The 22,008-nt window shown below is 44.1% G+C and overlaps 1 protein-coding gene across 3 annotated transcripts in view; it reads left to right on the top strand.

Annotated features, from left to right (window-relative positions):
- cd109 (CD109 molecule) overlaps window positions 1-22,008 on the top strand; it is a 244,258-nt gene that overhangs the window by 205,854 nt on the left and 16,396 nt on the right. For all 3 annotated transcript variants that reach the window (XM_059985524.1, XM_059985525.1, XM_059985526.1), the window contains 5 exons: window positions 4,170-4,341; window positions 7,412-7,605; window positions 11,971-12,126; window positions 13,199-13,264; window positions 15,536-15,678. In XM_059985524.1, the coding sequence (XP_059841507.1) occupies window positions 4,170-4,341; window positions 7,412-7,605; window positions 11,971-12,126; window positions 13,199-13,264; window positions 15,536-15,678 (731 nt within the window). The remainder of the gene's footprint in view (window positions 1-4,169; window positions 4,342-7,411; window positions 7,606-11,970; window positions 12,127-13,198; window positions 13,265-15,535; window positions 15,679-22,008) is intronic.

Here is a 22,008-nt window from a genome sequence, read left to right as displayed (position 1 = left end):
TCCTGTGAGATGTGGCAGTCTTGGGGGAACTCCCCTCTCCCGCAGAGTCACATCTGCTGGAAGTGCTTGCGGCTGGGCGATCTGGAAGACCGTGTGAGGAATCTGCAGCAGCAGCTGGATGACCTTTGTCTCATAAGGGAGAATGAGGCAGTCATAGATGAGAGCTACAGGGAGGTAGTCACACCTAGGCTGCCGGAAGCAGGTTGTTGGGTGACAGTCCGAGGGGAGAAAGCGAAGGAGAGTAGACACGTAGTGCAGAGCACCCCTGTAGCCATTCCCCTGAATAATAAGTTTACCGTCCTGGATGCTGTTGGTGAGGATGACCCACCAGGTGTGAGCCATGGTGGCAGGGCCTCTAGCACTGAGTCTGACCCTGCGGTGCAGAAGGATGGGACGGAGAAGAGGAGAGCTGTCGTCACTGGAGACTCTATAGTCAGGGGAGCAGACAGGAGATTTTGTGAACGTGAGAAGGAAACCCGCATAGTTTGTTGCCTCCCAGGTGCCAGGGTCCGGGATGTCTCTGACCGGGTGCATGACATCCTGGTACGAGATGAAAAGCAACCAGAAGTCGTGATACATGTTGGAACCAATGACATAGGCAGGAAGAGGGATGAGGTCCTGAAGGGTGAGTTTCGGGAACTAGGCAGAAGGCTGAAGAACAGAAGCTCAAGGGTGGCGTTCTCTGGATTGCTGCCAGTACTACGTGGTAGTGATGGTAAGAGTTGGAGGAGATGGCAGTTGAATGTGTGGCTGAGGAGTTGGTGCAGGGGGCAGGGTTTTAGATTTTTGGACCATTGGGATCTCTTCTGGGGAAGGTGGGACCTGTACAGATTGGATGGGTTGCACCTGAACTCGAGGGGGAGCAATATCCTTGCTGGTAGGTTTGCTAGCATGGTTCGGGAGGGTTTAAACTAATTTGCAAGAGGGATGGGACCGGAGCGATGGAGCAGTGAAAGAAGTGCATGGAGTAAAGCCAGATCTAACGTATAGAGAGGCTTTGAGGAAAGAGCAGCAGAATAAAGCTAGTAAGGTAGAAGGGCTAAAGTGTGTGGACTAAAGTGATGCAAGAAGCATCAGGAACAAAGGTGATGAACTGAGAGCTTGGATACATACATGGAATTATGATGTAGTGGCCATTACAGAGACTTGGCTGGCACCAGGGCAGGAATGGATTCTCAATATTCCTGGATTTCAGTGCTTTAAAAGGGATAGAGAGGGGGGGAAAAGGGAGGAGGGGTGGCATTATTGGTCAGGGATACTATTACAGCTGCAGAAAGGGTGGGTAATATAGCAGGATCCTCTTTTGAGTCAGTATGGGTGGAAGTCAGGAACAGGAAGGGAGCAGTTACTCTACTGGGGGTATTCTATAGGCCCCCTGGTAGCAGCAGAGATACCGGGGAGGCAGATTTTGGAAAGGTGCAAAAATAACAGGGTTGTTATCATGGGTGACTTTAACTTCCCTAATATTGATTGGAACTTGATTAGTTCCAAGGGTTTAGATGGGCAGAGTTTGTTAAGTGTGTCCAGGATGGATTCCTGTCACAGTATGTTGACAGGCCGACTAGGGTGAATGCCATACTAGATCTAGTATTAAGTAACAGACCGGGTCAGGTCACAGATCTGTCAGTGGGTGAGCATATGGGAGAGAGAGATCACCGCTCCCTGACCTTTAGCATTATCATGGAAAAGGATAGAATCAGAGAGGACAGGAAAATTTTTAATTGGGGAAGGGCAAATTATGAGGCTATAAGGCTAGAACTTGTGGGTGTGAACTGGGATGATGTTTTTGCAGGGAAATGTACTATGGACATGTAGTTGATGTTTAAGGATCTCTTGCAGGATGTTAGGGATAAATTTGTCCCGGTGAGGAAAATAAAGAATGGTAGGGTGGAGGAACCATGGGTGACAAGTGAAGTGGAAAATCTAGTCAGGTGGAAGAAGGCAGCATACATTAGGAAGCAAGGATCAGATGGGTCTATTGAGGAATATCAGGTAGCAAGAAAGGAGCTTAAGAAGGGGCTGAGAAGAGCAAGAAGGGGGCATGAGAAGGCCTTGGCGAGTAGAGTAAAGGAAAACCCCAGGGCATTCTTCAATTTTGTGAAGAACAAAAGGATGACAGGAGTGAAGGTAGGACCGATTAGAGATAAAAGTGGGAAGATGTGCCTGGAGGCTGTGGAAGTGAATGAGGTCCTCAATGAATACTTCTCTTCGGTATTCAACACTGAGAGGGAACTTGATGACGGTGAGGACAATATGAGTGAGGTTGATGAGTGAGGAGCATGTTGATATTAAGGGAGAGGAGGTGTTGGAGTTGTTAAGAAACATTAGGACGGATAAGTCCCCAGGGCCTGACGGAATATTCCCCAGGCTGCTCCACAAGGCAAGGGAAGAGATTGCTGAACCTCTGGCTAGGATCTTTATGTCCTTGTTGTCCATGGGAATGGGACCGGAGGATTGGAGGGAGGCAAATGTTGTCCCCTTGTTCAAAAAAGGTAGTAGGGATAGACAAGGTAATTACAGACCAGTGAGCCTTATGTCTGTGGTGGGAAAGCTGTTTGAAAAGATTCTTAGAGATAGGATCTATGGGCATTTAGAAAATCATGGTCTGATCAGGGACAGTCAGCATGGCTTTGTGAAGGGCAGATCGTCCCTAACAAGCCTGGTAGAGTTCATTGAGGAGTTGACCAGGCATATAGATGAGGGTAGTGCAGTGTATGTGATCTACATGGATTTTAGTAAGGCATTTGACAAGGTTCCACATAGTAGGCTTATTCAGAGAGTCAGAAGGCATAGAATCCAGGGAAGATTGGCCAGAATTGGCTTGCCTGCAGAAGGCAGAGTGTCCTGGTGGAGGGAGTGCATTCAGATTGGAGGGTTGTGACTAGTGGTGTCCCACAGGGTTCAGTTCTGGGACCTCTACTTTTTGTGATTTTTATTAACGACCTGGATGTGGGTGTAGAAGAGTGGGTTGGCAAGTTTGCAGACGACACAAAGGTTGTTGGTGGTGTAGATAATGTAGAGGATTGTTGAAGATTGCAGAGAGACATTGATAGGATGCAGAAGTGGGCTGAGAAGTGGCAGATGGAGTTCGACCCGGAGAAGTGTGAGGTGGTACTCTTTGGAAGGACAAACTCCAAGGCAGATTAGAAAGTGAATGGCAGGATACTTGGTAGAGTGGAGGAGCAGAGAGATCTGGGGGTACATGTCCACAGATCCCTGAAAGTTGCCTCATAGGTAGATAGGGTAGTTAAGAAAGCTTATGGGGTGTTAGCTTTCATAAGTCGAGGGATAGAGTTTAAGAGACGCGATGTAATGATGCAGCTCTATAAAACTCTGGTTAGGCCACACTTGGAGTACTGTGTCCAGTTCTGGTCGCCTCACTATAGGAAGGATGTGGAAGCATTGGAAAGGGTACAGAGGAGATTTACCAGGATGCTGCCTGGTTTAGAGAGTATAGATTATGATCAGAGATTAAGGGAGCTAGGCTTTACTCTCTGGAGAGGAGACATGATAGGGGTGTACAAGATATTAAGAGGAATAGACAGAGTGGACAGCCAGCGCCTCTTCCCCAGGGCACCACTGCTCAGTACAAGAGGACATGGCTTTAAGGTAAGGGGAGGGAAGTTCAAGGGGGACATTAGAGGAAAGTTTTTCACTCAGAGAGTGGTTGGTGCGTGGAATGCACTGCCTGAGTCAGTGGTGGAGGCAGATACACTAGTGAAATTTAAGAGACCACTAGACAGGTATATGGAGGAATTTAAGGTGGGGGGGGGGGTTATATGGGAGGCAGGGTTTGAGGGTCGGCACAATGTTGTGGGCCGAAGGGCCTGTAATGTGCTGTACTATTCTATGTTCTATGTTCTATAGTTTTTAATATTGTTATGTATTGCAATGTACTGCCTCTGCAAAATATCTATTGAATAGTATACAGTATGCCAGTGATATTAAACCTGATTCTAAGAGTTTCACATACACATACTTCTCCCCCCACCAATGTGCCCTGAGAATTTTGAGCATTTTTGTTTTATCTAATCAAATTTTAATTTATTCTGTGCTTTGCTTCTCTGCATAAAGAAGCCAAAAGTGGAAAGGATTGTCAAATGTTAATGAAGTTTGAGTTTGCGTTTTTTTTTACTTTACTCTGGCCTATAAATAATTTTTTTTTTCAGGTTACTGTTTTAGCTCAGGTATCAAGTGCTGTCTCATATCTTGAAGGCAAGTTTCGCGATGGGATCCATAGTAACTACACCCTGTGCCTCACAACATATGCACTAACTTTAGCCAAGAGTAAGCTTGCAAAAGAAGCACTCGATGAACTGAACCGGAGGGCAGACCAACAGGGTAAGATGGTGGAACAATTATTCTGAAATAACAGTATTGTGTTTCTTTAGGTTGGAACAGTCTTTGGTTATGGCTAAAGACTGACTGATGAAGTGTCTCAGCCTGAAACATCACTGCTTATTCCTCTCCATAGATGCCTCCTGACCTGCTGAGTTCCTCCAGCACCTTTGTGTTTGTTGCTCTGGATTTCTAGCATCTGCAGAATCTCTTGTGTTAAAGACTGACTGATAGTGTAGCTGCTAGCGTGATGCTTTAGAGTGCACGAGCTGCCAGTTGAGGGTGCACTTCCTGGAAGAAGTCTGCACGTTCTCCCCATGACTCTGTGGATTTCCTTCCAATGCTCTGGTTTCCTCCCACATTCCAAAGATGTACAGGTTAGGGATAGTGAGATTTGGGCATGCTGGAAGCACTGAGACCCTTGAGGGCTGCCCCCAGATGCAAGCGATGCATTTCACTGTACGAGGGATGAGTGATATGTTTGTGGCCTAAGGTAGAAGGAGTCAGTTTTAGAAAACCTAGTACATTTATTTTTTAACATAGCCCTCTCCTACATTTACACACTTAGACCAGTGGTTGTGGAGCATATTGATCTTGGACCTCCAGGAAGTGATTGATAGTTTGTGGCCTAAGGTGGAAGGAGATGAGTGATACAGCTCTCATTACATGCACATGCAGTTCAACTCTTTGAGTGATTATGCAAGTTAATAACTCATCAGGGGTGATTGATAAGTTCATGGCCCAAGGTAAAAGGGGTCAATTTTAGAAAACCTAGCACATTTATTTTTCAACATAGTCCCCTCCTACATTTACACACTTAGTCCTGCGGTCATGGAACGTACGGATCTTGGACCTCCAGAAAGTGTCCACAGCAGGGGTGATTGATAAGCTTGTGGCCTAAGGTAGAAGGAAATGAGTGATACAGCTCTCATTACATGCACACGCAGTTCAACTCTTTGAGTGATTATGCAAGTTAATAACTCATCAGGGTGATTGATAAGTTTGTGGCCTAAGGTAGAAGGAGATGAGTTATTAACTTCAGACTTTCTGCATAATCACTCAAAGAAGTGAAGTATTCAGTAGGTAAGGCAGCATCTGTGGAGAAAAACTAGCTGGGTGGGCACCATGCTTGGAATGAATGGCTGGGACTGAAGGGCCAGTATCCATACTTTATTGATTCAAAAGTAGACAGTCAGTATTTTGGGTTGAGAGGATGGAAGGGGATTAGACAATAGAAACCTTCAGAATCTGAATCAGATTTATTATCATATGTTGTGCAATTTGTCATTTTGTGGCAGCAGCGCATTTCCATGCATAAAATATACCATAAATTATAATGAATATATTTAAAAAGGATAAATAAGTGAATCAAAAAGGGAGCAAAAGCCCTGTTCATGGGATCAATGTCCATTCAGAAATCTGATGGAAGTGGGGATGAAGCTGTTCCTAAAACACTGAGAGCGCGTCTTCACACTCCTATACCTCCGCTCTGATGGTAGGAACAAGAGGAGAGCATGTCCTGGTTGTTGAGAGTCCTTCAGGTGGATACCGCCTTTCTGAGTCATCGCCCTTTGAAGACATCCTCGATGCTGGGAAGACTAGTTCCCATGAGAGAGCTGGCTGAGTTGACAATCCTCTGCAGCTTTTCCCAGTTCTGTACAGTGGCCCCTCATATCAGATGGTGACACAGCCAGTCAGAATACTTTCAACGGTACATCTGTAGAAGTTTGTGTGAAGAAGTAAGTGTGGTCAGCAAGTCCCCCAGATAGAGCTCAGGGCTAACAACTGACCAGTCAAAAACAAAAAACATTTTGTACAGAAGCAGCATTCAAGATGGAGGACCTTCACTGCTGCCCTAAGCAGCAGGTGGTGTAACGGGCAATAAGTAAATAGGCGGGTTGCTGGGCCCGGTGGGCCGAAGGGCCTGTTACATGCTGCGTCACTAAATGAAAATCAATGCATTAGTTTAATATATAATATACCACAAGGACTGCAGGACAAATAGCAGAAGTGTTCACTTCAGGCAAAGACCAGCTCATTATTTTAATAAGACCAAATCCTTGTTATTCTAAGCAGGGCTTCTGGAAAATACCTTCGCATTCATTTAGATTATGGCAGTCAGCAGGATTTTACAAACCAAAACCAAAATACCCAGTGTTCTGTAGTATGCGTGAGTGGTTTGTGTAATTGGGTTATCAGATAAAAAGTGGTGAGTAGGGATGTTGAAACCTACAGTGAAATGCATTGTTTGCATCAAATCAAATCCGTGAGGATTGTGCTGGAGAAAGCTTACTGAGGATCACCACACTTCCAGCACCAACACAGCAAGGCCCACAACTCACTGACTTTAACCTTAATCGTATGACTAACCCTAACCCTTGGAATGTGGGAGGAAATTGGAGCACTTGGAGGAGACCATAGAAACTCCTTACAGACAGCCTGGGAATTATTTCAAGTGTTAAGTGGCCTGAATGTTGAATATGGGAGAAGGGAGAAGAGAGAGTGCCTGAGGAGGGTGAGGTCTTTGATTTTGCTGATAGTGAGAAATACCCTACATACGGTGTACATAGAGGGGAGGCTATGTGAATCATCTGCCATCTGATTTCTGAATCGACGTTGAACCCATGAACACCGCCTCACTAATTTTATTTCCTATTTTTGCACTGCTTATTTTATTTAGCTATTTAATATATAGATACACACTTGTATAGATATATAACTGTAGTGCACGGTTTTCTTTTTCTCTCTATTATCATGTGTTGGGGCACCCCGCAAATATCAGCAAGCTTCTGGAACATAACGTGCCCACAGCTCGCTAATCCATATTCTTAGGAGTGTGGGAGGAAACTGGAGCACCCAGAGGGTCCTCGTGTACTCATGGGGAGAACATACAAACTCCATACAAATGGGTGGGAATCAAACTCTGGTCTTAAAAAAAAGCTACTCGCTACACTACAGTGCTGTCCTCTCTATGCCACTCTCCAGACTTTATTCCTGGGACTGGGAACTTTGGGAACTTCCTTCTAAGCAATTCAGACTAAACATCCCTTCTTGTCCATTCCCTCAATCTCAGATGGTGTAAAATATTGGTCATCGCCCGTGAACAGACCTTCACGGTGGATGCAGGGCGTCCTGTCGTCCGACATTGAGGTGGCTGCCTACGCTCTGATGTCATACTTGAGGCAGAGCAGACTCTTGGAAGGTATCCCCGTCATGAAGTGGCTCAGTCAACGCCGGAACCATCTGGGAGGCTTCTCCTCCACCCAGGTACGCCCGTCGCCTCTGCTCCCTGTGTGTTCTCGTCGATATAGATGCAGTAGACGAGAGGTATGCAGTGAGCGAAGAGGCCATTTGTATCACTCCACCCATTCTGGCTCTCTGGAGTCATGATTAATGTAGTCCCACCCACTGGTAGTTGAGGTTAGACAGACATGGGTTGTTTTCTCTGGAGCATCAGAGCCTGAGAGAGACCAGATAGAGGTTTATACATTGATGAGGGGTATGGTCAGGATAGAGAGTCTCTTTCTCAGCGTAGAAATAACATATATTACAAAGTTCACAGTTAATTTATTATCATAGTGTGTAAATATAGCCACATACAGCACTAACCTGAGGTTCATAGCTAAAATACTGGACAGCATACGGTAACTTGAGGTGAGAGGGGAGAAGTTTAAAGGAGATGTACATGGAACACCCTGCCAGGGTTGCTGGTGGAGACAGATACATTAAAGACGTTTAGGAGACTCTTAGATAGGCTCATGGATGAAAGAAAATTGGAGGGCTCTGTAGGAGTGAAGGGTTAGATTGATTTTAGAGTAGGTTCAGAGGTCGGCACCACATCGCAGGCCAAAGGGCCTGTACTGTGCTGTAGCATTCTATGAGTAGGGTAACATAATGGGTGACAGATGTAATCCAGATCTTATTAGGGAGCTTACTGTAAAGAACCCACTAGGAAGCAGTGATCATAATATGAATTCATACTGCAATTTGAGAGGGAGAAGTATAAGTCACAGGTATCAGTATCGCAATGGAATAAAAGGTATTACAGAGACATGAGAGAGGAGCTTGCCCAGGTGGATTGGAGGAGGATACTGAAGGGAATGACAGCAGAGCGGAGATGGCTGACGTTTCTGGGAAAAGTTCACAAGGCGCAGGATAGATACGTCCCACAGAAGAAGTAGTTCTCAAGTGGCAGGGGTAGGCAACCATGGCTGACAAGGGGAGTTAATGACTGCAAAACAGCCAAGGAAAGGGCATGTAAGGTAGCAAAAGTGGGTGGGAAGCTGGATGATTGGGGGACTTCTAAACTCCAACAAAAGACAACTAAAAAAGCAAAAAGAAGGGGAAAGATGAAATATGAGGGCAAACTAGCCAATAGTGTAAAGCAGGAAACTAAAAGATTTTTTCAGTTAGATAACGAGTAAAAAGGAGTTGATAGTTGATATTAGACCACCGGAAAATGATGCTGGTGAGGTATAATTGGAGGACAAAGAAATGGCAGATTAACTTAATGGGTACTTTGCATCAGTGCTCACTGTGAAAGACACTACGATTGTGCCTGATGTCCGTAAGTGTCCAGTAGCAGGACTGAGTGCCATTGCTGTTAGAACGGAAAAAGTGCTAGGCAAACTCAAAGGTCTTAAGTTGGATAAGTCACCTGGACCAGATGGACTACTTCCCAGAGTCCTGAGAGAGGTTGCTGAAGTGATAACAGATCCATTGCTCATGATCTTTCAAGAATCATTTGATTCTGGTATGGCCCCGGAGGACTGGAAGATTGCAAATGTCACTCCACTCTTTAAGAAGCGATGAAGGCAAACAAAAGGAAATTATAGGCCAGTTAGCCTAACATCAATGATTGGGAAAGTGTTGGAGTCTATTATAAAGAATGAGGTTTCGAGGTACTTGGAGACTAATGATAAAATAAGTCAAAATCAGCATGGTTTCTGTGAAGGAAAATCTTGCCTGACAAATCTGTTGGAGTTCTTTGAGGAACTAACAAGCAGGGTGGACAAAGGAAAGACTGTGGATGTTATTTACTTGGATTTTCAGAAGGCATTTGATAAGGTGCCATACATGAAGCTACTTAACAAGATACAATCCTAGGGTGTCACAGGAAAGATATTGGCATAAACAGAGGAATGGCTGACAGGCAGGAGGCAATGAGTGGGGATAAAGGAAATCTTTTCTGGTTGGCTGCCAGTATCTAGTGGTGTTTCTTGGTGATCAGTATTGGAACCGCTGCTTTTCACATTGGTTGTCAATAATTTGGATAATGGAAGTGATGGCTTTGTGGCAAAGTTTGTGGATGATATGAAGATAGGTGGAGGGGTAGGTAGCGCTGAGGAAGCAGTGCAATTGCAGCAAGACTTAGACAAACTGGAAGACTGGGCAAAAAAGTGATGGATGGAATACAGTATTGGAAAATGTATGATAATGCATATTGATAAAAGGAACAACAATGCGGACAATTTTCTAAATTGGGAGAAAAATCAAATATCAGAGATATAGAGGGTCTTAGGAGTCCTCATTCAAGACTCCCACAAGATTGAGTCTGTGGTGAAGAAAGTAAATGCAATATTCGCTCTTATTTCAAGGGGAATAGAATATAAAAGCAAGGAGATAATGCTGAATCTTTGTAAAACACTAATCAGGCCACACTTGGAGTATTGTCAAGATTTTTGTGGCCCATATCTCGGAAAACGCATTATCATTGGAGAGAATCCAGAGTAGGTTTACAAGGATGATTCTAGGAATGAAGGGGTTAACATATGTTGAACGTTTGGCAGCTTTGGGCCTGTACTCACTGGAATTTAGAAGAATGTGGGGGGATCTCATTGAAACTTATCGAATGTTGAAAAGGACTAGATAGGGTGGACGTGGAGAGGATGTTTCCTGTGTTGGGGGCATCCAGAACTAGAGGGCACAGCCTCAAAATTGATGGGAGACCTTTCAGAACAGAGGTCAGGAGGAATTTATTTTTAGCCAGGGAGTAGCAAACTGCGGTGTAGACCAAGTTCCTGGGTATACTTAAAGCCGAAGTTGATCGTTTCCTGATCAGCCAGAGCATCAAAGGACACGGCGAGAAGGCAGGTGTATGGGGTTGAGTGGGATCCGGGATCAGCCATGATGGAATGGTGGAAAGATTTGGGCTAAATGGCCTAATTCTGTTCCTATGTCATATAGTCTTATGGTTTTATGACACATATTATTCATAATAGAAACTGTTTTGCAAAGTTCACAAACACCATCATCGAGTTATTGTGTTCATTTTAAGAGACAATGTTTGACATAATGTTGCCAGAGTGAGGGAAATGCTTTTGGTTTGTTTGCAATGAAAGTCAAGGGCTGCAGCTTTTGTTAAAGCACATAAAATAACTCTTGCATGATTTATTCACAAAATCCTACAAATGTTCTACATATGGAAGTGTTGTTTATAGAAAGTGGTAGGTGATTGGAAGACACTGTTGTAATGGAGACAAAATAGACCTCATTCAGCCATAATGTTATGCTAACCGCTATGGTACCGTTAAGTTGTTCAAATCTGTGTACTTCTGGAGGCGAGGAGAAACTCCCACATCTCCTTCTGATTGTGTACACTTACATCTGATCACCCATTCCCTTCTGCTTCTCAACAAAACAACCCCCATCTTCTCACCACTCTTCCCATCACCAAGGTTTATCATAGAACATGGAACACTAAATCACAATACAGGCACCTTGGCCCATGATGTTGTGCTGACCTTTTAACCTTCTGCAAGATCAATCCAACCTTCCCCCTCAAGTAGGCCTCTATTTTTCTTTCTTCCGTGTGCCTATCTAGCAGTCTCTAATGTAACTACCTCTATCACCAACCCTGGCAGCTGCACCCATCTCTCTCTCTCTCAATAAAACTGAGATTTTATTTATTTATTTATTTTATTTTATTTCATTGACATCTCCCCTGGACCTTCCTCCAAGCACCTTAAAATTACGCCCTCTCATATTAGCTGTTTCCGCCCTGGGTAAAAGTGTCTGGCTGTGAACTCTATTTATACTTCTTACCATCTTGTACACTTCTATCAAATCACTTCTCATCCTCCTTCACTCCAAGGAGAAAAGACATAGCTCTCTCAACTTTCCCTTACTAGACATACTCTCTAATCCGGGCAGCGTCCTGGGAAATCTCCTCTGCATTTTCTCTAAAGTTTCCATGTTCTTCCTATAATGAGGCAACTAGAGCTGAACACGATATTCTAACTGTGGTCTACACAGAGTTTTGTAGACCTGCAACATTACTTTATGGCTCTTGAACTCAAACATCAACAATTCTTTTCGACCCAAAACACTCAATTCCTTTCCTAGCATAGTCGTTGCTGCCTTGCTGAGTTCTTTCAGTTGATTGTTGCTTCAGAATCTGCTCTCTGTGCTGCCTTCTTCACCCTATCCAGAGTGTAAATTTACTCTGTTGGTTTTCTGAAGATCTCATTAATCTCGGTAATTTCAGTCGACCAAGTTGGTAGATACGTGAAATTCTGGGAGGGTGCTTAGAAGATAAACACGGCAGTTCCTTGACCTTATTTCATCCAGGGAATTTGTGGAGATCCTTCCCAGATTTGCTTACAGGGATGCCTGTTTTGCTCTTGATTCCAGGACACGGTAGTGGCGCTCCAGGCTCTATCGCAGTTCACAGCAGAGAATATCGCTCCTTCGACAGACCTGGAGGTGTCAATCAGCGGATCCGGGCTCCTTGACCCGGCAACCTTGACCATCTCTTCCACCAACATGTTCGTCCTGCAGACAGTGGAGGTAACTACTGGAAGGATATCAATCAGATTGAAAGAGTGCAGAGAAAATTTACAAAGGTTTTGCTGGGACTTGATGACTGGAGTTAAAGGGAGGACTTTTAATCATTGGAGTGTAGGAGAATGAGGGGAGAATTGATAGGTCGATACAAAATGATGAGGGGTGTAGATAGGGTAAATGCTTTTCTCACTGAGGTTGGGTGAGACTGGAGCTGGAAGTCATAGGTTAAGGATGAAAGGTGAAATATTTAAAGGGAACATGAGTGGGAACCTTCACTCGGAGGCTGTGGAATGAGTTTCTAGCAAAAGTGGTGTGTAATGGTTCAGTCACAAACGAGAAAAATCTGCAGATGCTGGAAACCTAAGCAACACACACACACACACACACAAAAAGACCCTTTGAGCCCTGATGAAGGGTCTCAGCCCAAAATGTCGACTGAGTGCTCTTTTCCATAGATGCTGCCTGGCCTGCTGATTTTCTCCAGCATTTTCTGTGTGTGAATGCTGGTTCAGTTTCAACATTTAAGGTGAATATGTACAGCCACCAGAGGCACTGCCTCACAGCTCAACAACTGGGCTTCAATCCTGACTTCCACTGTTGTGAAGTTCTCCACATCCTCTGTAACCATTCCTTTTTAGAGTCATAGAGCACAGATACAGGCTCTTTGGCCCCAAGTGGTCTGTGTTGAACTGTTATTTCCCCTAATCCTGTCAACCCACACTGTAGTCTTTCATACCCCTCCCACCCATGTACCTATCCAAACTTCTGTTAAAAGTTGCAACCACTTGTACTGGCAGCTTGTTCCACACTCTCACCATCCTCAGAGAGAAGAAGTTCCCCCTCATGCTCCCTTAAATAATTCACCTTTCACAATTAACCCATGACCTCTAGTTCCAGTCTCACTCAACCTCAGTGGAAAAAGCCTGCTTGCATTTACTCCATCCATACCCCTCATAAACCTGTTTAACCTTTCCCTATAAGTCAGTCCGTCCCATGTGGTTGCTTCAGTCTTCATTGTTGTGTAGTGTGACAGATTACTACACTGCTCGCTTACTGTGGTCTTGTTCTTGTACAGCTTGGCATTGAGCAGCCTCTGATGGTGACGGTGACAGCAAAGGGTCAAGGCATGGCCATTTTTCAGGTACGGTCATTTCACTGCTAACAAAGAGATTCAAGACTCATGATTCACTAAGGCATTGGTCAGACTGCACTAGGAGTATTGTGAGCAGTTTTGGACCCCTTATCTAAGAAAGGCTGTGCTGGCATTGGAGAGGGTCCAGAGGAAGTTCACAAAACTGAAAGGGTTAACATTTGAGAACATTTGTGGGCTCTGGTCCCGTTCTTACTGGAAGTTAGAAGAATGAGGGGATCTCATTAAAACCTATCAAATATTAAAAGGTCAAGATAGACCCAAAGAGCTATGTTGGCTGAAGTAAGAGCTTTATGCTTCAACTCTTGGTAGGTCACCTAAGTCAAACAAGCCAAAAAATAAAGGCCAGACTAGGAGTGGTCCACCAGTCTTCCAGGTTCAGGGGTTCAACTCGAGGCTAACAACACTGGCGGGTCAAACAAAGCTGTTATGTTAAGAGCAATGAAGAACACTCCTACATCGGAATGCGGCAGTATTCCTGAGTCTCCACCCAGAACTTGCCTGACTGACAGTAGTAAAAACCGAGCTACTGACAGAAAGAAGGAAGCTCTGGACACTGCCAGAGATAGAGGACCTTCATTGCTGCCCTAAACTGCAGCAGCTTAATGGGGAATGGATAGGTAGATAGTGTCAATGTGGAGAGGATGTTTCCTATAGAGGGGGAGTCTAAGACCAGAGGGCACATCCTCAGAATAAAAGGATGTCCTACTAGAATATAGAATGAGGAGGAGTTTCTTTAGCCAGAGGGTGGTGAATCTGTGGAATTCATTGCCACAAACATCTACAGAGGCATAGTTATTGGGTATATATGAAGCAGAAGTTGATAGGTTATTGATCAGTAAAAGCATTAGTTACTTGGAGAAGGCAGGAGAATGGGGTTGAGGGGATTAATAAATCAAGCATGATGGGATGACAAAGCAGATGATGGGCTGAATGGCCTAATTCTGTTCCTATGTCTTATGGTCTAATGACTGTATGTCTCTGTGTCCGTGCTGACCAATTGAACACATGGTCACTGAGCCACAAGTAGTTTCCCAGCTGAAGGTGTCAAGTTGCCTGAGAAGCCTACGGAGGAATGAATTGGAAGGAGAAAGGTGTGCAGGGATCTGTTCTGTGTACATTGTTACAGACCTATGACATGCAAATAGAAACCAACTCTTCTGCCAGGAATGAACTAGATTTAATTCCGGAAAATAAAGGAAACCAGGAGCCTGATCCAAAGCAAGTCCTGTTCATTCTCGGGATGGGGCACCTTTTGGCTTTTGGTGCCTATCTCTGGGTGACCTAGGTTGACATTGGCTGTTCGTTTGATTTTTGGTTAAGCTCCTGGGAATGCTTGCATGAAAATAAATCTCAAGGTAGTATATGGTGTCATATACCTACTTTGATAATAAATTTAGATAATTGAAAAATGTCTTATGATCTTATGGTCTTATGGATTCAAGATTCAAGGTTGTTTATTGTCATTCTTCAGTACACAAGTATAAAGGAGAACAAAGTGATTATTATTCCCAATCTAATGCAGCTTTATAACACAATAAACATAAATAACACAATAAAAGGACAAAAAAAAACACAATAAGTAACATGACTGAAGTCTCCTGCAATAATAAAGAGACTGTCTGGATGTTCGATTTGTAGAGAGCTATCGATCCTGTAAAGTTCTCCCACAGCATCCTTGGTACTTGCTCTCAGGTGATGAGCACAACAGTAATCTTCTTGAGCAGGCAATGTGGCCAGCATTCAAGTGCGTGATGTTCAATTGCTACAGAACGGCAACTACCCACTACAGAAGATATACACTCAGTGGCCACTTTACTAGGTACACTTATGCATCTGCTTATTAATGTAAATATCTAATCATCCAATCATGTGGCAGCAACTCAATACATAAAAGGTGTGGGGCCTAAGGCTCCTGAACCTCCTTCCTTATGGCAGCAGCAACGAGAGAACATGGCCTGGCTGGTGCGTTTCCTTGATAATGGTGCTGCTTTCTTGTGGCAGCATTCCTACAGATGTGCCCAGTGGTGGGGTTGGATTTTCCTGTGATGGAATGGGCTGCAACCGCCACTTCTTGTGGACTTTTTGTTCATGGGCATTGGTGTTTCCCCATCAGGCTGTGACAAAACCAGGATACTTTCCATTGTGGAAGTTTGTCAGAGTTTTAGATGACATGCTGCATGAGTATCGAAGTAAATCACAGCTGATGAAGCCAGTGTTTAACAGAGTAACTGAATTGCTGCATTTTTGTGTTTTTTCTAGCTTAATGTTCTCTTCAACCTGGAGAGTAACGTTCTGGCGATTGAGAAGCGATCGGTGGAGTCAGAGGAGGCGTTTGATTTGGACATTACTGTTTCAGACAACATACTTGACCTAAATCATCTGTCTCTGATGATCTGTACCCGGTGAGTGTACACAGCCTTTTCCAGTTCACTGTTCGGTTGCTGACCATCGTGTAGACAGAAATCATTCTAAAGGTTGGCAAACCTTGCATGACTTGTACCTCAGAAATGGGAGCTCGCAGTGCATGGGTGGTTTGCAGCTACAAAGAAGGCGTGACTGCGCCTATATTTCATTAGGAGTTTGAGGAGACTTGGTGTGTCACCAAAGACTCTCACAGATTTCTACAGATGTACCATGGAGAACATTCTAACTGGCTGAATCACCATCCGGTATGAAGAAGCTACTGCACAGGAAAAGCTGCAGGAAGTTGGAAACCCAGTCAGCTCCTTCATGGGGACTCGCCTCCCCAGCATCTAGGGCACCTTCAAAAGGTGATGCCTCAAAAAGGCAGTGTCCATCATTAAGGTCCCCCATCACCCAGAACACGCCTTCTTCTTATTGCTACCATCAAGCAGGAGGCACGGGAGCCTGAAGGCACACACTCAATGATTCAGGAATAGCTTCTTCCCATCCACCATCAGATTTCCGAATGGACAATTAGCCAATGAAGACTACCTCAGTAAATTTATCCTTCTCTTTTCCCACTACTTATTTAATTTAATTTTCTTTCTTATATGTACTTGTTATTTTAATTTATAGTTTTTATTATTGTATATTGCACTGTACTGCTGCCACAAAACAGCAAATTTCACAACATATGCCGGTGATATCAAACTGTTTCTGATTCAGAATTTATCTCAAAATTGGCTGTGTAACCATGGCCTCTGCTTTTCCATGAAGATATCTGGGAAATTGGTTGTTTCAATAGTCCATGACAGGATTGAAGAGGGATGGGGATATTCTCTGTCATGTCCATGTCACTATTCACCTCCTATTCATCTTTGCAGGAAAGAAACAAATTGTCGGGCAGCAATTAGCAAGTGAGCTGCCTAACAACCATGCAGCAGGATGCAATGCACGACTGAAGCAGCTTGCAGCACATGAGTGCAGCAGGCTGCAACGTAGGAGCGCAGCAAGCTGCCATGCAAGGCTGTAGCAGACTGCAATGCAGGAACGTAGCAACCTATGGCAGAGGAGTGAAACATGCTACATGCTTTGATAGTACTGTATGGGTACTTTGAACGTGGGAGTGTGGGAGGCTGCAATGTAAGAGCAGTGTGCACTGTAATCTAAGAATGAATGAACTTCAGGAGGACTCAAAGGTTGCAAAGTGTTTTGAAATATAAAACTAATGTGTTCTTTAATGCAACAGAAAACATTCACAATAATATCGTTGCTTCCATTTCATTCTTTGTACTTTTCTCTGTTTGTTAGCAGATCTGGAAGGAGACGTCGAAGTGTTGGGGTGGACTGTGGTTTTTGATGAACTCTAGGTCATGACCTCTTGGCGGCTTTGCTAATGTTTGTGTGGTGGGTGGTGGGGGCGTGGGGCTTTGGGGTTCTAATGTTTTCCTGTCATTCATTCTTCGGGGTTTTTTCTTTTGTGGATGTCTGCAAACAGTAAGGATTTGGATTTAATTGACTTTATTTCTTACATCCTTCACATACATGAGGACTAAAAACTTTTACGTTACGTTTCCATCTAAATGTGCAGTGTGCAACTTATAATAATTTGTAATAAATAGTATTTACAACAGGACAGTCAATATAGCATAGAAATACAATTGTATCAGCGTGAATTAATCAGTCTGATGGCCTGGTGGAAGAAGCTGTCCCGGAGCCTGTTGGTCCTGGCTTTTATGCTGTGGTACCACTCACCGGATGGTGGTAGCTGGAACAGTCTCTGGCTGGGGTGACTAGGGTCCCCAGTGATCCTTCGGGCAATTTTACGCACCTGTCTTTGTAAAGATTCTGAAAGTAGGAAGTTCACATCTACAGATGTGCTGGGCTGTCCACACAACTCTCCGCAGAGTCCTGCAATTGAGGGAAGTACAGTCCCTATACCAGGCAGCGATGCAGCCAGTCAGGATGCTCTCAATTCTGCCTCTGTAGAAAGTTCTTGGGATTTGGGGGCTCATTTCAGGTTGTTTGCAGTGCACATTCTCTGATATTAAATTAAACCATTGAATCATTGAAATGCTGAAAGAAATCATTGTATCCCACTCACTCCATCCCATCCATAGGTTATAGGAGTAAAGGTAAGCCATTCGGCCCATCAAGTCTGCTCTGCCATTCAACCATGGGCTGATCCAATTTTTCCAATCATCCCCACTCCCCTGCCTTCTCCTCTTTGATGCCCTGGCTAATCAAGAACCTATCTATCTCTGCCTTAAATGCACCCAGTGACTTGGCCTCCACAGCTGCTCATGGCAACAAGTTCCACAGATTTACCACCCTCTGACTAAAGTTATTTCTCCGCATGTCAGTTCTAAAAGGATGTCATTCAATCTTGAAGTCATATCCTCTTGTCCTAGAATCCCCTACCATGGGAAATAACTTTGCTATATCTAACCTGTTCAGACCTTTTAACATTTGGAATGTTTCTATGAGATCCCTCCTCATTCTCCTGAACTCAAGGGAATACAGCCCAACAGCTGCCAGACGTTCCTCATATGGTAACCCTTTCATTCCTGAAATCTTCTCTGAACCCTCTCCAATGTCAGTATACCTTTTCTAAAATAAGGAGCCCAAAACTGCAAACAATACAGAAGGCCTTTGACAAGATGCCACACATGAGGCTGTTTACAAAGTTAAGAGCCCATGGTATTACAGGAAAGTTACTAACATGGTTAGAGCACTGGCTGATAGGTAGGAGGCAGTGAGTGGGAGTAAAAGGATCCTTTTCTGGTTGGCTGCCAGTGACTAGTGGTGTTCCACAGGGGTCGGTGTTGGGACCACTTCTTTTTATGCTGAATATCAGTGATTTAGATGATGGAATATATGGCTTTGATATGAAGATTGGTGGAGGGGCAGATAGTGTTGAGGAAACAGGTAGGCTGTAGAAGGACTTAGACAGATTAGGTGAATGGACAAGAAAGTGGCAAATGAAATACAATGTTAGAAAATGCTTGATCATGCACTTTGGTAATATAAATAAAAGTACTGACTATTTTCTAAATGGAGAGAAAATCCAAAAATGTGAGATACAGAGGGACTTGGGAGACCTTGTGCAGAACACCCTAAAGGTTAATTTGCAGGTTGAGTCAGTGGTGAGGAAGGCAAATTCAATGTTTGCATTCATTTCAAGAGGTCTTAAGTACAAGAGCAGGGATGTGATGCTGAGGTTTTATAAGGTAATGGTAAAGCCTCACCTTGAGTATTGTGAACAGTATTTGGCTCCTCATCTAAGAAAAGATTTGCTGCCATTGGAGAGGGTCCAGAGGAGGTTTAGAAGAATGATTCCAGGAATAAAAGCATTATCATACGAGGTATGTTTGATGACTCAGGGCCTGTACTCACTGGAATTTAGAAGGATGATGGGGGATCTCATTGAAACCCCTCGAATGTCGAAAGGTCTAGGCAGAGTAGATGCGGAAAGGATGTTTCCCATGGTGGGGGAGTCTAGGACACCAGGGCACAGCCTCAGGATGGAGGGGGTCCATTTAAAATGGATGTGGATAAATTTCTTTAGCCAGAGGTGGTGACTTTGTGGAATTTGTTAACACAGGCAACTATGGATGTCATGTTGTCGGGAGTCTTTAAAGCAGGCATTGATAGGTTCTTGATTGGGCATGACATCTAAAGTAATGGGGAGAAGGCAGGGGAATGGGGTTGAGGAGGAGAGAAGAAAGGATCAGCCATGATTGAATAGCAGAGCAGACTCAATGGCCCAAATGGCCTAATTCTGCTCCTATATCTTATGGTCTTTTGGTCTTATGGTCTAAGTTCCCTCTACACCTTCTCCAAAGCTTCTACATCCTTCCAAACACCAGAACTGAACATGATAATCTAAGTGTGGTCTAACTAGGGTTTTATAGAGCAGCAACATGACCTTGTGGCTCTTGAACTCAAATGTCAGCAATTCCTTTCAACCCAAAACACTGGCAATTCCTTTCCTCCCACAGTTGCTGCCTTCCCAATCGGATCCCACCAGCAATCAATTCTTTCCTTCCCCTACTTTTCACCTTCCATAGACATGGCTTCATATGTGACTCACTTGTTCATTTGTCTCTCCCCACTGATCTCCCTCCTGGCACTTAAGCTTGCGAGCGGAACAAGTGCCACACCTGCCCCTGTATCTCCTACCTCACTACAGTTCAAGGGCCCAAACAGTCCTTCCTGGTGACGCGACACTTCACCTATGAGTCTGCTGTGGTTAACTACAGCATCCAGTTCTCTTAGTGTGGCCTTCTATACATATGTGAGACCCAATGTAGATTGACAGAGGCTGCTTTGCCAATCACCTACACTCTATCTACCAGAAAAAGCGAGATCTCCTGGTGGCTACACATTTTAATTCTAAGTCCTATTCCCATTCTGAAACGTCAGTCCATGGTCTCCTCTCCTGCTGCTATGAGGGCACACTCAGGTGGGAGGAGCCACACCTTACGTTCGGTCTGAGTTGCCTCCAACCTGATGGCATGAACCGGTTTCTCGAACTTCCTCCCCACTTCAGGATTCCCCATTCTCATTTTCCTCTCTCATCTTATCTCCTTAACTGCCCATTATCTCCTTCTGGTGCTCCTCCCTCTTCCCTTTCTTCCATGTTCTTTTGTTCTCTCATGTCAGATTCCTCCTTTATCGCTTTCATCATTCAACTTTCCAGCTCTTTACTTTGCCTCTACTCCTCTCTTGGTTTCCCCTATCACCTATCACCTTGTATTTCTTCCTCCCCTCTACCACATTCTTACCCTGTCTTCTCCTTTTCCTTTCCAGTCCTGATGAAGAGTCTCAGTCCAAAAAGTCACCTGTTTATTCCTTTTCACAGTTGCCGCCTGGCCTGCTGAGTTCCTCCAGCATTGTGTATGTGTAGCTTTGGATTTTCATCATCTGCAGATTTTCTTGTGTTTGTGCTGCCTACCCTGCTGAGTTCTTTCATGGGTTGTTTGTTGCTTCAGATTCCAGCATCTGTTGCCTCTGTGCCTTCTTCTTCACCCTATCCACCCAATTTCTGGGAACCATGTACCTGAACTCCAAGGTTTCTCTGTTCTACAAAGACTCTCCAGGGCCTTACCATTCATTGTAAATGGACTTCTGTCATTTAAATCCCTAAAATGCAGCACCTCAGACTTATTTCATTTGAAATGAGCAGAGTGGCCTCCCTCTATGCTTCGAGATGGAATATACTATGGAAGTGTGATGTCTCATATGTGGAGTCACAGGTAGACAGAGTCATAAAGAACCAGAGTAATGAGTACAGGAGTTGGGAGGTTATGTTGAAGTTGTATGAGATGATGGTGAGGTCAAATTTGAGGTATTGTGTGCAGGTCTGGTCACATACCTACAGGAAAGTTATGAATAAAATTGAAAGTGTACAAGGAAAATTTACAAGGATTAGGCTCAAGATCCTTCAAAGTTGACATGCAATTTGATTGGGTGGTTAGAAAGATGTATGGTGTGTTAGCGAAGTTATTTAATCATTCCCTATTATGAGGATACTTGTCCTGGCAACATCCAGTGTGAGAATCTGAACAGAGCACCGTTAAATAATATCAATCTTATTTCACAGCAGACTTTATGGGCCAGATAGCCCAATTCTGCTTCCATATCTTATGGTCTTATCGCTATCTTTCCTCTAGGTAGACGACCAGAACTTGCAGTTTGAGTTAGTGGTAAGGAAGGTGAATGCAGTGTTAGCATTCATTTCAAGAGGGCTAGAATATAAAAGCAGTGATGTCATTCTGAGGCTTTATAAGGCATTGTTCAGACTGCACTCAGGCTTTTGTGAGTATTTTTGGGCCCTTATCTGAGAAAGGATGTGCTGGCATTGGAGAGTGCCCAGAGTAGGTGCACAGAATGATTCCAGGAATTGAAGGTTTCACATGTTAGGTGCATTCGATGCCTCTTGGCCTGTACTTATTGGAGTTTAGAAGAACGGGGGGGGGGGGGGGGGGATCTCATTGAAACCTTTCAAATATTGAAAGGTCTAGAAAGAGTGGATGCGGAGAGGATGAGTATAAGACCAGAGGAAACAGCTTCAGAATAGAGGAGTGTCCATTTAGGCCAGAGATGAGTAAGACTTTCTTTAGCTAGAGCATAATAAATCTGTAGAATTCATTTCCTCAGATGGCTCCGGAGGTCCAGTTATTTAGTATATTTAAAACAGAGTTTCATAGGCTCCTGATTAGTCAGGGTATCAATGTTATGGGGAGAAGGCAGGAGAATGGGATTGTGAGGAGTAATAAATCAACTATGATGGACGGGAAGAGCATCCTTGATAGGCAAAATGCTCT

The sequence above is a fragment of the Hypanus sabinus genome, chromosome 12 (assembly GCF_030144855.1).
Source record: "Hypanus sabinus isolate sHypSab1 chromosome 12, sHypSab1.hap1, whole genome shotgun sequence".
NCBI classification, from domain to species: domain Eukaryota; kingdom Metazoa; phylum Chordata; class Chondrichthyes; order Myliobatiformes; family Dasyatidae; genus Hypanus; species Hypanus sabinus.
This window is presented reverse-complemented; position numbering and strand designations above follow the sequence as displayed.